This window comes from Alligator mississippiensis, chromosome 4 (assembly GCF_030867095.1).
Source record: "Alligator mississippiensis isolate rAllMis1 chromosome 4, rAllMis1, whole genome shotgun sequence".
NCBI lineage: Eukaryota > Metazoa > Chordata > Crocodylia > Alligatoridae > Alligator > Alligator mississippiensis.
In genome coordinates, this window is record NC_081827.1 from 104217305 (window position 1) to 104232930 (window position 15626).

Here is a 15626-nt window from a genome sequence, read left to right on the forward strand (position 1 = left end):
TTCATATAAAGAACAATCTTGCCATGTAAAGTGAAAGGGAAAACATAGTGAGGAGCTGTGATGTTGCAGTAGTAGGAAGTCCAACTTGCAATCCTCGTGAGAATGGTGAAATTTGGGGGGGGTGTTGTTTGTTTGTTTTAAACAAATAGCTCTGCAGCTGGAAATCAGGTCTTCTCAGTCTCTTTCTCTGCCACTGGAAACAGCATCCAGTGGTGTCTGAAGACTACACAATACTGTTACATTTTGAAAAATAAACTTCAAAGTAGGAAAATAAATAGCTGTGTTGTTCCAGCTAGCCAGAACCAGAGCACAGAAGCCCAGCGCCAAACAGCTTATAATGAAGTCTCTTGCGCCAATATTGTTTGTTACAATAGCCTCTCTGGTCCTCCCAAAACAATCATTTTATAGTTGGTCGAATGCACTCAGGGAAGTCTTGATTTTACTCTTTTTCCTTAGTCAAAACTGCTTTGCATTTGGTGCAGGAAGTCCTGCTGTGGCACTTACTGGTCTTCAAACTCCTCAAGTTGCTGGGTTTCTATGGAAATAAACTAAGGCAATTGCTGCTACTGCCATATGAAAACAGGTCTCAGCTAATGCCAAGCTACCTTCAGACCTTCACTAATGAAGCTAGCAACCTGTTGTTCCTGAGGGACAGACAGTATACTCTCTAGATGTCTGTTAAACACTGAATAATGTGTAGAACTGGAAAAAAGCAGCTCCCAAAAGAAATCTCCTCTTGGAAGCTAGTGCAAAAGGGTGGAGTTGGGTCCTGTAGTGGACAGAAATTCTATCATATTTCTGCATATGGCACCTAGGTATTATTAGTGCATTATAAAGGCAGAAATGTGTTTTCCCTTTGGATATTGTCTTTTCCTTCAGATCTGGCAAGTAATGGCTAGGTGCCCTTGCTGCCAAGTGGCTTGCACTCCATTTGTTCTAGTGCAGAACAAGGGTGTAGCCAGTTTCACAATCCAGAATTGCACAGGTGGGCATAACCATCATTTTGGTAGGGGCTGCTCAGCTTATAAAATTAATTTAGGGCTTGGTGTCCTTAGTGCCCCTTAAAGAGAAAGGGCAGGGCCTTCTGTCCCTGAAGAGCAGAAGAGAGAAAAACAAACTTTTTCGGGACTGTCAGTATTTTCATCTTTTCAATCTTTTATGAGCTACAACGCTGAGAAGAATTCCTCGGGTAGCTCATCTCTGCGATTCTGTTATTTTCTCCATTCCAGCCAAAATTTTTCAGGGAAGGGATTTAGGTTGTAGCCGTGTTGGTCTAAGGATATAGGCAGACAAGGTTCCTTGGGTGAATTTGATATCTTTTATTAGACCAACCCAAATGGTTGGAGAATAGTTATTAAACAAGCTTTCGGGTTCAAAAACCCTTCGTCAGGCTAAGGAAGCTTCAGCAGTTGGTGTGTGCTCTTCCTGGATGGAACGAAAAGTCAGGGAAGGGAGGCATATGTACAAACTGGGTGTTCATCTGCTGCTCAGGTAGTGCATAAAAGTTTCAGCCTAAACTTCTTTATCTTACGTAACCAATGTCAAACTGAAGGAAACTCAAGGCGCCCACAGGCCCTTTAGCTTTTTAACAAGCCACAGTTGGAGAAGCAGTTGCTAGAATCATTCTGCGATGCTTTTTCTGAAGATGGAGAAGTGAGATAGTAGTATGCATGCAGTTAAGTCCTATGAATGATCTCTTGAGCAAAATGCTGGAAATACGTTGGACCAGAACAAATGGTAGGTATTATCATTCACAGACACTAAAAGACAAATAAGCAAAAGAGAACAGGTAGGGGGAAAAAGGCAAAATACAAACTCCTACAAACTTTACTACAGATGCGTCACGAGCAGGTCCAGGGAGGTGATCCTTCCTCTCTATGTGATGTTGGTCAGGCCGCAGTTGGAATACTGTATCTAGTTCTGGGCACTGCACTTCAGGAGCCATGTGGTTAACCTTGAGAGGGTCCAGAGGAGGGCCGCTCGCATGGTCGGGGGCAGCAGGCCAGGCCCTACGAAGATGGACTAAAAGGGTTGAATCTATTCAGCCTCCACAAGAGAAGACTGAGAGGGGATCTGGTGGCTATCTATAAACTCACCGGGGGACCAGCGGAAAATAGGTGAGGCTCTGTTCCCCTGGGCACCACCTGTGATAACAAGGAATAACAGCCGCAAATTGAGTGAGGCATTACTTTATGGTGAGGGCTGCCAGGCTCTGGAATGGGCTCCCAAGGGAAGTGGTGCTCTCCCCTACCTTGGGGGTCTTCAAGTGGAGGTTGGATAGATATCTGGCTGGGGTATTATGATCCCAGCACTCATTCCTTCCTAGGGCAGGGGGTTGGACTTGATGATCTGTTCAGGTCCCTTCCGACCCTAGAAACTATTTACAATTATTTACTTTTAAAAACAAAGCTACAGCATTGAAGAGTCAGTGGCTGAGAATGACACTTTTCTCTCCAACTGCCATGGCCAAAGGTCAATTTAAGAGAAAATGCTTTGTCTATTTCTTGAGCTGACTTCCCTTCAATAGACACATTCATTATTTTTCAGTCAGTGGGCCCCAATTCATGAAACTACATCATTGTACCCTTCAGTCCATAGCTATTCCAGGCAAGAACTAAGCAAGTGTTTGAGTGCTGTTCCGAATAGGGATGTTTTCCTCAACTAAGACCAGTTAACCTTCCTGGACTTATATTTGTGTGGCTCTGATCCAGGAAAACTGCAAGGTGCAACTTATTTCTTAAGGGAGATTTAGCAGTAATCACTGACTGACAGAACAGCAACATTTTAAAGACTGCTTAACCACAAAGATGGATGGTAAGAAACAATTTAGTGAAGGTCATATTTAGAAAAAAGTGGTTGTATAATCAGTGAGTTTTTCACTAGGTCCCTCATGATTTCCGAGATTTAGTTATTAGGCATAAAGGATATTCCTTCATTCTTCTAACTTTCTTGAAATTGCGTGTCAGGGAAGGGATTTAAGTAAACAGTAGAAACCCAAGAGGAGGGTAAAACCTATGGACACTGGAAAAGAAAAGAAGACTCCAATATATTTCAATACATATGTTTACATTTTTATTTTGTTTTGCATTGCAGGCTCTCAATATCCCACTGAAATACAGTTAGCTTTAAATTAATAAACAGGTCATTTGTTCCTATATAAATAGCTGTCATAAAAACGCAGAGATTACATCACAGGATCCATCATTTAAATCTCTCAATAACAAAACTATTAGAGTGAGAGTACTGGTTTATGTGAGGGTAGAGTGTTTACATAAAAGGTCTCATGTCTAAGGAAAGCTGCGGATTAAAGGAGATATTGGTAGGGATGCAGGTGATGCTTCAGTCAGATTCTGAACTCTCTGGCTCATTGATTTGGTACTGACTGACTGTCTCCGCCAAAGGAGCCATTGAGCCATCAGGTCGTACTCCCATTGGTTTTATAAACTCATCTCTGCAAGAGATTAAAAAAAATTCTCTATTAGCATAAGTATACATATATCAAGCCACACTGCTATAATACAGACACGTGCAATCACACACAGTTATGTCCTTTTATAAAGAGAATCTTTAAGAGGAAAGTTGGACTGAAGTTCTCCATTTGAACAAGAAAGGGGAACAAAAAATTACCCAAGATGGGATGGGGGAAAATAAAGACATTCATGTAGGCCAAACCTACAAAGCCAAAAGAAAGCTACATGAAAAGTCAATGCTTAAAACAATGAATCTGCTCCTTGTTTGAAATACACGCACTAGCTTTTTTTCCCTAAGAATTCTTTAAGAAATGGTCAATACAGTTTCACCTGCCATTCTAGGCAACCCAAATAATTAAAATAAATTATTTGATACATATTCATCTCATTCAGGGAAACAAATCAGTTGGAACACATCCTGCCAACCCAGACTCTAGTGGTACTTAAGTACTTGTTGAATCATTTCGAGTCAGCTGGTTGTTTTTTTTTTTTAAACTATTGCTTTTGTTTGTGGTCATTTAATTACAGGATTGACAGCCATTTTAATCTCTTCAAAGCTCCAAAGGCCTTTCCACTGCTAATCCAATTATATCTACTCCACAAGCTACAGACCCATCTAAAAGATGATTAATTATTGATTAAGTCAATCAAAAAGTATTAGCAAAGATTTATTTAATCCTTACTTTTCATCACCTCATTTATTATATGTGGATTATGGCAAAGGCTGTGAGGTCAGAAAAGAACATTTTAGGTTTTCTTTAGTGGGGAAAAATATTTTTCATTTTCAAGAGGTGCTTTTAAGCAGTGTGCAGGGCCTGACCCTAATTTGCCACGTTTGAGGGAAAACTTTTAAATTTGCCCCTTGCACTCACAGAGAGTCATAAACTGGACCAGAAGAATATAGATACAGCAAAAAAGAAAAAAGACGCATTTCACCAACTCTCTGCCAGATCCAGGCTATCTCCTTAGTCAGGGAGAAACAGAAGTACTCTAGACATAGAAAACAAACCTCACCTTCTGCCGATAGCTGCTATGAAAGCAGCTGCAAAAGCAATACCTGACTTTCACAGTATGAATGGTGAGCTAGATGTACTGGTCAGCAATGGTAAAACACCAGTCTCAAAAGAAAAATTAGAAACTTTCATTGTTGTGAGACATAGATGAGAACAGTAACATTCAGGGAATAAAGGCTTCCAAGTATCACAGGAAAAAAAACAGTATTTTCTATGCAGTGTGGTTTGGGAGACCCCAAACCTGATAAAGTCAGTGCATTTTGTTAAGTAGGACTAAGATGGATGGGGAGAGCTTGGTACTCATGTAAAGGCTGCAACCCCAGAATGCTGATGAGGATAGCCCCTATGCGTCTTCCTTGTAGTCCATTACCCAGGGTGATTTAGTATGGGATTTGAATTGCTCTTCTTGAAGGGGAGGGACTTGCCCATGTGTTCTTCAGTACTGACTCCTCCTCCTTTTCTCATGCTAGTAATACAGTTTCTAAGATTTTCTCTTCGCCAAGTGACAGTGAATTTTATTCAGAAAGTTCTCTTGAGACCACACGTACCTAGAAGATCCCTGGGGGTTGGGAGTGTTGGAGAACGACATGAAAAGAACTTTCAAAACCTAATTCTGTAGAGCAGGGATGGCCAACCCATGGCTCCAGAGCCACGTGCAGCTCTTCAGAAGTTAATATGCATCTACTTGAATCTTTGCACAAGCCCATGGTGACCAGCTTCCATAGCCGTTGCGTCACGTCACGTGATCCAACTGTTCACAGCGAGCACATTACTCAATTTGGACTCAGAAGGTTGGACTCTGGAGCTGCAGGTTGGCCACCCCTCGTGTAGACCCAAACTACAATGAGGATCCACATAGCTGGTGTCTTGAGATGACCCACACTGTTCTTGCTGTGATGGAAGCTCCCCACAAAGCAAGTGGTGAAACGCTTTGGAATCTTTTCAAAACCTGAAGATCTTTGCTCTGAGAGGACGTAATGTAGGAGTTAGAAGTCTCATGGTTTAGAAGCCTAACGCTCAACAGTAGGCGACAAAATTCTCTGATCCCCTAATTCAGTTAGTCTTAAAAGCTGCATTTCAGCTACATAACTGTCTCTCACTCAAGTGAGAATCTCCAGCCCTTGTAGAAAACTTGGTCATTGGACAGCCAACAGCCATGGACACAGAACAGAATCAGGGTGATTTATATTTTTTAAACCAATGTGTGTAATGTGAAATGCCTAAAGACTGGGAACAAGGACTGGAACCCAGAATCCAAGCCCCCTTCACCATCCCACTCCCTGGGGAGCTCCCACTGCAATGGGTCAGTCAGGTTCCCTCTTGTTGCTTCTCCTTCTGGCATCATACATCTTGTGCTCTTTTCTGCATAGTGACTTGGCTTCAACAGGTAAGGGTAAAGAGTACCTTGCATGCAACCTATGCTACAGCCTAGTGGTTAGAGCACTGTGCACATCCAGTGCTGCACTTCATACTGACATTCATGCTGATGGGGTCACTCAGGCATTGGGAGTGCTCTGTAAATGCCTAAAAGATCAGGGATTTGAACAGAGTACTGCTGAATTTCAGTGGTGCTTAGGTAGATATCAGGTACTACATACTAGGTATGGATTACTTCTAAGCACATGCACAAGCCTCAGCTGAGATGTCCAAGAACTTTTCAGGCCAAAATAGAGGTCCCTAATGATTCTAGGTACCTACGCAGTTTCCTGGATGCCAAGAGGACCGATTAGGACTATACACTTTGTGAACTGGGCACCTAAATTCCACTGGAGCACCTCTGAGAAGGATGTACATCTAATCCCAGGTATCTGAAAACTGTGAAAACTTAGAAATAATCCTGAGACATACTGAAAAAACACCAAATAAATAAAACCAGGGATGAAGAAGGAAGAAGCAAAGGAGACAACAAATGAACAGATCTGACCACCATAGGAGGACTTTAACAGAGATGGAGTCCCACAGAGAAGTGTCACAACCCAAGGGTGTGATTTTTGTTTTGTGTGTGCTTTGGCACCACTGAATTATTTTCCCGCCAAATTGTAGCTTTCTTTGCAGTGTGCATTTCTTCTTTGCAGCTAAGAAATGCTCATTGCAAAGAGTTCCCGCCATTTGTATTATAATTCGAACCCCATTATTGGCTTGCGTGAAATTATTCACACGTGGCGGCTAATGATTGGCTTGCTAGCCGTATAAAAAGCTTGAGTGGTTTCTGCCCAAGTTGGAGGACTCCACAAACACCAGGAGGAGGAGACTTCACGCTGCGTGAAGATCTCTAAGCGCTGCGGAGCCTATCGGACCCAGCGCATTTCAAGCAGGCAACAGAGGTCTGATCAGCCTCTAGCCTCTCCCCGTCGCCATTCGCAATCCTCGACGTATCCTTCTCCCTGCGCGCAAAAGGATCCACGGAGCCTCGACAACTCCGTGAGAGTGATCGAATATTGTCTGAGTCCTCAAACAAGGATTTAAGTGGAGCTGTGCCTGGGAAACTGTCCAGCCTACACCGCGACCATCTTCGGTGTAAGTAAACAATCTTGAATCAACCATTACGCGTCTGTGACTAATTCTAGCGTGTCGCCTGTTTTCTCTGACCCAGTGTGCCCGGGCTGCTGGCCACAGCACGCGCGGCGCGAAAAAGGGCCCAGATCGCTCCCGGCCCGCACAAGAAGGTACAACTAAACTCCATGGAAGTTATGTCACCAGTTTCAGTCAAGACCACAATTCACCCTTTGCCTCTAAAAGATGTTCCTACTCCTATTCTTGTCCATACAGGCCCATGGAATGAAAAACTAAGAGCAATTAAACCAACCACAGCAACTTTTGAGGTGATGTAAAGGGCAAGGATGGTTGCTCATGTATCTCAGGCCAATTGTAGTTTACTGTAGGTTCTATGCAGCCAACCACATAGACCGCACATATTTTAGCCATCAGCAGCTTCGAGGACAATCCATGAGAAGAGAATTGAAAATAAATCTGGGAGGCATCTTGGAGGCAGAGCTTGGCAACTAAAACTGTTTATTCATACACCAGCACCTAATTCTCCTCGGGCTTAAAGATCTTACAGACAAGCATAGTCTGAAAATCTTCAAGACTCATCACATCATCATCACCTTCAGATTCCTATATTCCTAGACATTCTTCCAATTTAGACAGAAAGAAAAAGCCTTCCTACAAAGCCTGAATAGCTTGTTTCTTTGTTAGGCAGTCTAAATGCCCCCCCAAAAGTAATAACGTCTGAAAGTGCCTCCAAATTTTCAGGATTGGAGATACCCGACTTGAACTCTTCTTTTTTTCCAATTGACATTTGGAATTCATTTTAAGATTGCAGAATAAGGAAGAAGGAACTGGACATGCAGATCAATTGCATCAGATGCTGGTTGCATAGATACAGTGTCCTAAATCACTGCTGAGAACTAAGGGAAAGTCAAACAGCAAGAATCAATAAGCATGGAACGCATCAAAGAAATACCATGATTTATTTTCTCACCATAATTCCTCATGACACTCAGTACCAATCTGCAAAACTCACGTTGCAGGCCATTTGTTGGTCAAGCAATTGTTTGACTCATCCTTCTAAACAAAATGTAATGGAAGGAAAGTAAACCTTCATATAGGTTTCCTAGCTCATTGATACAACTTATGTTTTATTTTCCGTGAGGATATTCAGAATTATCAAGTGTAGTTTCACAAGAAAAGTTTAGACCATTTTAGTTTGTGATGCATCAAAAATAAGGTCAGCAATTTTCTTTTAGATCTGAATTTTCTATAATTTCTATGCATAGAATAGAAATAGAGGTTCATATACCTGATATGAACTTATTCTTACTAAAGTAAACCATTTGCAGAAGTACAGAATAGCATTATAAATACAAATCAAAGTGCGACACAAGCAACATGTACTTCTCTCTAAAGGTTAAAATACACTCAAGAGTTTTGTACTGACAGCAATTACAAAGTTAGAAGACTAACCTGCCCCCTCAAATGTACCATATACATGTATATGGTAATGGTGATCTCCTGTATTCCTCAACACTACATCACTGTCTTGAACTACCACATATTCTGTTCTGCCCTCTCAAGTGCAACTATGATCCTCATCCCCAGAGGCGATCCTAGCAGGAGCTTGTGAGCTGGGCGGCCAGAATGCTACAGACAGAGAGGGGGTGTCACCCTTCCCTGGCCCTGCAGCCACTGTAGTTTTCTATGGCAAGCGAGGATCCGAAGCCCTGAATTTGGTAGCAGCTGCAAGGGCCCAGGAAGGGTTCACCTGTCTCTGATCTCTCTCTTGCAGCATCCTGCTCTCACTCCATTCCTGTAGCTGAAGGTGCCTCCATTCCAGCACCTTCCTTTACTGAACAACTAGGGCTCAAGTGTCAAAGATGGCAGCTGCCTCTATTACTTGTGGCACATGCACCATAGGTTACCTACTCTTGCTGTACACGTTTCAAGACAGCATGTTTTGGCTACGTACTGCTCTCTAAATGTGGGTTCCATTTTTAGTGCCACTGAACACCCATGAGGGGTGCTTGGGGAACCAGGGAGTTTATAGAGCTCCTCTGGTTTCCTGCACAGGCTTCCTCCTTTACCAGTCCCCATGTGCAAGGGAAAGTGGCTGTCAGGTTGGTTAACTCCGTGTATGTTGAGGCAAGTGAAGTGCGAATTCAGTTTTGGCTACATGCTTCCACCATGTGCTGGTCAGTACAGCTAAACTGGCATGAGTGAAGCAGCAAGAAATGCTGGTGAAAGTGCTTCCCCCTGATGCTAGGGGGAAGCTGGGACCAGACCGCAATGATCAGTCCCCAAATCATCAATCAGTTTTCCCCCTTCGTTGAGCTGGACTGTTTCAATGCAGCCTACTGAAATAAAAGTGGAGACTGAAAAGTAGAGAGAGGAAGCTGCAAACAAAGTATGTGACATGGGATGCTGTAAAGCTAGCTTCATTGGTTTGGAAAGAATGCATTATACATTAAGTAACAGAATGCATTGCTGAGTAGGTCTTCAAGAGTGACAATGCAGCCAATTGCCACAGTCAACTTTAATTCAGACAGACCCTCTACAGTAGGGGCAGGCAGTTATTTTGGGCGGAGGGCTGCTTACTGAGTTTTGGCAAGCTGTTGAGGGCTGCATTGGTAGCCCAGCCCCTTGACAGGTGTCCCACCCCCTTGTTGCCATCTTGGGACCAGAAGTCCTGCCCTCTAACCCCCAACCTTTGGCATCTGGACTGGCCTTGCTGGTGAGTCCTGTCGGCTCCCTATGGGTCCTACTGCTTCAGCTCCTGTCATCTTTGACAGGCAGCCAGGAGCAGATAAATATTAATTTCCTAAATTTTTAGGGGCCCCTGGGCCGGATAGCATGGCTTGGCGGGCCGTATTTGGCCCACAAGTCATATTTTGCCCACCCCTGCCCTACTGGCATAAACTGTCATAGCTCCACTCACTGCTGTGAGTCACTGGTTTAGCACTGGTTCCTTAAAGACCTCAACAAAGTTCTGGCATTTTAACACCAGCTGATGACCTCTCTTGTTTAAACATGCAAGCTAGTATGGGGTTCCCAGGTAGACATGGCCAAACCTACTTGTAAGAAACCAAATTTTACATGTACGCTAGCCCAGCTATAAAATGTAAACTCTGTTGTCACGGTACAGGAAAAAGGTACTATTCCCCCCCCCCCCCCCCAACACACACACACACACACACACACACTAGGGGGAGGTGCATTGCAAGTTTTGCTGCATCTAGTAAATATATTTAAATGCAAATATATAAACATGCATATTTAAACTGATTTTATAAAAATCCTTGCATGACCCTTACTATGATCAAATACCCTTTTCAGCGACACATGTTTTTCTATTACAAACAAGGCATTCTATTCAAGTATACTTATTAGAAAATGCACCATAATTAAGCAGTTGGTAAAATGCATTCTTTTCCACCACTTGCAGATCTCCCAAGAGTCCCTTCAAATTTACCTATACAAGTTCGAGTTTCCTGCTTGCCATTTAGCTTGATAACGACTCAAAAATCATTCCCTTGTTTTCAAGGGTCCTTCTTTCTTGTCTGCTCTGTGTACTGCAGGGCAGTATTGACACATGGAATTAATGACAGTGTCTGTAATGAAACAACCGTCATGCAAACACCAGTCTGCTCCTTTGATAAAATGGCATGTTGGGGACCTATTCACCTCCTTATAATTAAGCACTACATAATAGTTCCGATCCTTTCATGTAACATTATTTTGTTCTATGATTAGAAAAGAAGAAAAAAAAAATCTATGTAGCGTTGCCTTCTTCATTCACTCCATGATTAATTCTGCGTTTTTAATGAGTATGGTTGCTATTTAGGCAGGTTCTGTTACATACTTGTTTTGTTGACTTCTGTTCAATGTACAACAAAACCCAAGCTGTGGTAATTGGGGACCATTTCATAAGCAAAAGGATTCCTGCTATTAATACAAGGTTGGCTTGGAAAAAGCACTCTGACATTTTAAATTAGTCAATTAATGTATAATTCCGCCTATCATTTATAATGGTGGAAAAACCCTTCATATATTTATCAGACATTTTAATTAATATGGAATGTTTGCAATAACATTGGATACAAACAGACAAAAAAAGTGCACAAAAGTGATTTAATGTAGCTAAATTGAGCATTTTGAAAATGTGAAAGGTTGTGTTAAATCTTTTTGAAAAGAGTGAGCAAGTTTTCGGAAGCTCAAATACATGCCTTATGACTAGATTTACAGTCACTCTCTCTCACTGCTACAACAAGATGATATACTCTATTTGTTGCAAAGAAAATCCTGATTATAAAATAAATCTGAAAAAAATTCCAGGTGCTAAAACTCTGCCCAAGTAGTTTCTGATTTTCCCCAGTACAATGAAAATGTCAAAAGTCCTCTTCTCTTATATTTAAAAGCATGAGGTATAAAAACAACTTTGCCAGGCCAAATCTGGGCAAAAAAGTTTAGTTCTTGTGAATGGAACAAAAAGCTCTTACAAAACCTAAGGACAATATATAAAACCTGACTATTCTAATTTCAAATTAGGAATGTCAAGCTTTTTGTTCACTTTTTCTTTTTAAATGCTTCATTCTTTTATTTCCCTTGCATGTATCCTGACACAAGGTATGTGTTCTCTCACATACTGGATGCCATCTTCATGAATTACAAAGCTTCAAATCATTTCATGTCACAACTGCAATTTAAATCATAACAACTTTATAGTTAAATTGCAGAAGCCATTTATTGAAAAAAAAGAAAAAAACTCCAAAAACATACCCCACACATTCAGAACTATTTTCCTGCTACCTGTGTATGAGAAAAGGCTGAAACGTCACACTCACACTGAAACACAAACCCTTCTCCATGGAAATTATGTTTGGATTTAAAAAAACAACACAAAACTGGATGAATTCATATTCATCAAAACAATGAGTTCTCTCACCAAGAAGCAATTTTGCTCTCTTGTTTAGTATGGACAAATTCATTTATGCAAAATTTCCACATTGAAAATAATGAGCAACTGAAAAAAGTAGCAATGCCAATATAAACTGAACTTTAAATTAGTTGTTCTCAACCTTTTTACTCAAGGAACCCCTTATTAGACTCAAGGCAGCTCTCCATAACTTCTGTAAATTGAGTTGTACCCCATTTCAAAAACTAATTTAATTATTACAGTGTTTACCTCCTTGCAGAGAGCCAGAAAGTATAGGTGGGGGAGCAGCCAGGTAGATAGAGCCTGAGTCAGCCCTTATCTGTTTATCTCCTCACACTTCCTGTGGTGCCCTTCCAAGGATCTCATGGCACTCTAGGATGCCCTGGTTGAGAATCACTGCTTTAGACTAATGCCATCTTGCTTTTCCCTTGTCTACTAGAGTGCAACTACCTTTAAAAATGCCAATAAATCCCTGCATTACAAACCCATGACCTTCCTCCATCTCAAATTACAGTTTTTGTTACTTAGTGGTGCCAACTAAAAAAAAAATTCAAATGTATCCCTGTTGCATACAATTAAACTATCATTACTAGGAATTGTTAAATAATATTAAAGTATAATACAAAATGCTAATGTAATCAAAAGGTTATGATTCTCAGCACATTACAACTGTACGCAAAGACTCTGTGGCTGCTTATGAAAGTTTATAATTTTTGGCCACAATAGTGCCCTATGAACAAGGGTTTTCTTGCAAGAAATTAAATCTATCATTAGATAACCACTTTAAAAAACAGAGCTGGGGTGGCCTGTAGTCAGATGGGTTGAATTTCCCACATTAAATCTGCAAAGGAAAACAATTTTGCCTTAAATTTTCTCATGCTTCACAGCTTTTATGAAAGTTGGCTCTGAAAGGATTATTTTTTCCATAAATCAAGGCAAATTCGATACACAGGTTTTGCCATACTACCAGGCTGGCCCATTCTAATTGTCTCCTAAAGTGGACCCCAATTAGTAAGTGCAACCTATGGGAAGGAAAGAGAAAGAGACAGAGAGAGAGACAGACAGAGAGTCTTTCTTCCTCCCTTTCGTCTTCAGTTTCCCCTCCCACACCCCCCAAAAGGCACCTCAAAACCTAAAATGCTTCCATTATTGGATTCTTGATGTCTTACTTCCTAGTACCAACAGGTGAAGAATGACTATAAAAAAAGAAAACAGACTTGCCAGTGATCTGCTTTAACTCTATGAGCTTCAAAGCAAAGAAAACTTAAAATGTCCTAAAACCTGAGGCTATAGTCCCAGAAGTATAATTCTACTGTAGGGAAAAAACAAAACAAAACTTGACTTCATAAAATTTCTGGTTAATTTACAAGTGTCCTCCATGTTAATTTGTAAATTACCAACCTAAAAACAATGCCTGACTTGTAGACTTAATGTTATGAACAAATGCGCAAATTCAATCGTCCAAAGAAATCAAGAAAGTCCAACTACCATAAACATATCACTTACTCTAACCAGGACAGAAGACTGCCAGCTTCCCATTTTATTTAATGTTTATATAAAACTGAACAATAGCACTATTACATTTTATTTAAAAATCCCATTCTCCTGAAAGAAGTCTCATTTTCTATTTTTTTTGCTTCTTGTTACTCTATTTTACATCAAAAATATTGAGTATATGAAAAAAAATGGGAAGACCTCTCAAACGCTTCTGGTAGGACCTACGAGTTCAAACCATGATTCAGAGCTACTCCCATAATAATTACTGTATGAATACACAACACAAAGCCATGCCATGCCCTGAAGAGCCTGCAATCTAAGTATTAAATAGACAGCAGGTAGACATAATTGAAAGACAGTGGAAGCACAAGGCAAGAGTGAGGGGATATTGGTCAGCAGAATAAGTAGGTGGCAGAGCACACCAGCTGCTGGACTATTGTCAGGTTTGTTTGTTTTTTGTAGACCCCATGGCAGGTGTCTTCTACCCTTTGCATTGAGAAGGTTTGTGGTTAGATAAAATCCAAGAGGAACTGCTGTAAAACTTATTTCTGAACATCTATAACGATGGCAAAAACTCAATTCACTCTATTTCTTGGCTCTTATCAGAAGTTTTTCTTTTCTATTATCAGGTAATACATAGATAGCTTTATTATGACTCTGTCCACTAATTTCCTCACTTTTCAACATTTTAGTTCTATTAAGATTAGGTATATGCTTAACTATTGCCTTCAGTAAATCTCTAATTGCTTTGATGATATTAGTATATCATATTAGTATATACATATTAAATTATACAAATTATTGTAATAGTATTTTAAGCCAAATGCATCTAGATTTTCCCTGCCTAAACATCTGATCCAATTAAATCTTTATTGCTTAATGCAAAATCCAAGTTTGCCCACATCTCACTCACTACATTCTTGATCTTTTAAACAAGTTTAATAAACGGATTTATAACGAACTTGAGTTGCTGAATTCATCTTCCAGTAAACATCCTGGTAGTTTAAGTTACCCAAGAATACTATATTATGTGTTTTTATGATTTCTGGGTCCAGTTCTGCCAGTAGGATTGATTTTACACATAAGGACAGCCCATGGACTTCAGTGAAAATCACATACATAAGCGTCACTAGGATTGGGGCTGGTATGTGTTTGAAGAAGCACCTCAAATTTCCAGATTAAACTCTTCCAAATCAGGTCATTGACTATGATCTTAATTAGTATTAGACTGGGCATGAAAAACTGGTCCTTGCGCATGTGTAGGCCATAATGAAGAAAGAAACTGTTCCTGATCCATGCAAAGCATACTGCATCAGTTTCTAGATATTAAATCAAGGAGGGAGATAGCTATCGCCACAAGACTAAAGCTGCTCTCTCTCTCTCAGTGAATAATAGAGCCGACATGTTAAATCAAAACATAATTCTCTGCTGTTAATTGATATTTTAATACCATTCTCTTTTACATGATTTATCTTATACACATTAAAAAAATTAAATGAAATTACAATTGCACTCCACATTTACCCTATAATTAGTGGATGCGGTTACACTACCTGGAAAGTTTATCAAGCATGTTGACAAGTTTCATAGCTTCATATTCTTTTTGTTCTTCTGTCATTTCATCCATAGGGTTCGGCATTGGCTCTTCTACATGACCCGTGATAAGGTTGATGCTGGGGAGATAAAAAAAGAAAAAAAAGGAGGGTGGATCATTTATACACATGTAGGGTTAACTTTTGTGTGGGGTGGGAATGAAAGGGTGAAGGACAGTAAACAATTTTAACTTACTCTTTCCCAATATCAATGTAAAGTTGTTTAACTCCTTATGGCAGGATTGTAACTAGCTTTCATCTGTCTTGGTTTATATATCCATTTTGTAGGCATTCAAGTGATTATTATTTTATCTCATTAAATACTCAAACATTTAAGCCCCACTAGCTCTTGTTAAGCATATAAGCCAAGACGCAAGAGAAGATTTCCATTCAGGGGTGGCATATGCAGTAAAAGTTCTGGAGCTATTACTTCTGAAACATACTGACCACTTCTGACGGTGCCTTTTATCCTCTAATAAAAGAACATATTTGCTGAGATGCTTTAAAAGTTGCCTTTTCACTTTTTCATTTTCTTCTCGCACTGTTTTTTACTGAGCCCATTTTAATCAAGATCAAATACCAAACCCACAATTGTGACAGTTTGTGTGTTCACTGTGAGCCA

The 15626-nt window shown here is 40.4% G+C and overlaps 1 protein-coding gene across 3 annotated transcripts in view; it reads right to left on the reverse strand.

Moving 5' to 3' along the window:
• Positions 1–3049: 3049 nt before the first annotated feature.
• Positions 3050–15626, reverse strand: part of RIC8B (RIC8 guanine nucleotide exchange factor B) — a 52862-nt gene continuing 40285 nt past the window's right edge. For 2 of the 3 annotated variants that reach the window (XM_014606473.3, XM_019489594.2), the window contains exons 9-10: positions 14966–15085; positions 3050–3451 (exon numbers count right to left, since the gene is read on the reverse strand). In XM_014606473.3, coding sequence (XP_014461959.1) covers positions 3340–3451; positions 14966–15085 — 232 coding nt within the window. In that variant the 3' untranslated portion in view covers positions 3050–3339. The remainder of the gene's footprint in view (positions 3452–14965; positions 15086–15626) is intronic. The other variant, XM_019489593.2, reaches the window with a different exon arrangement.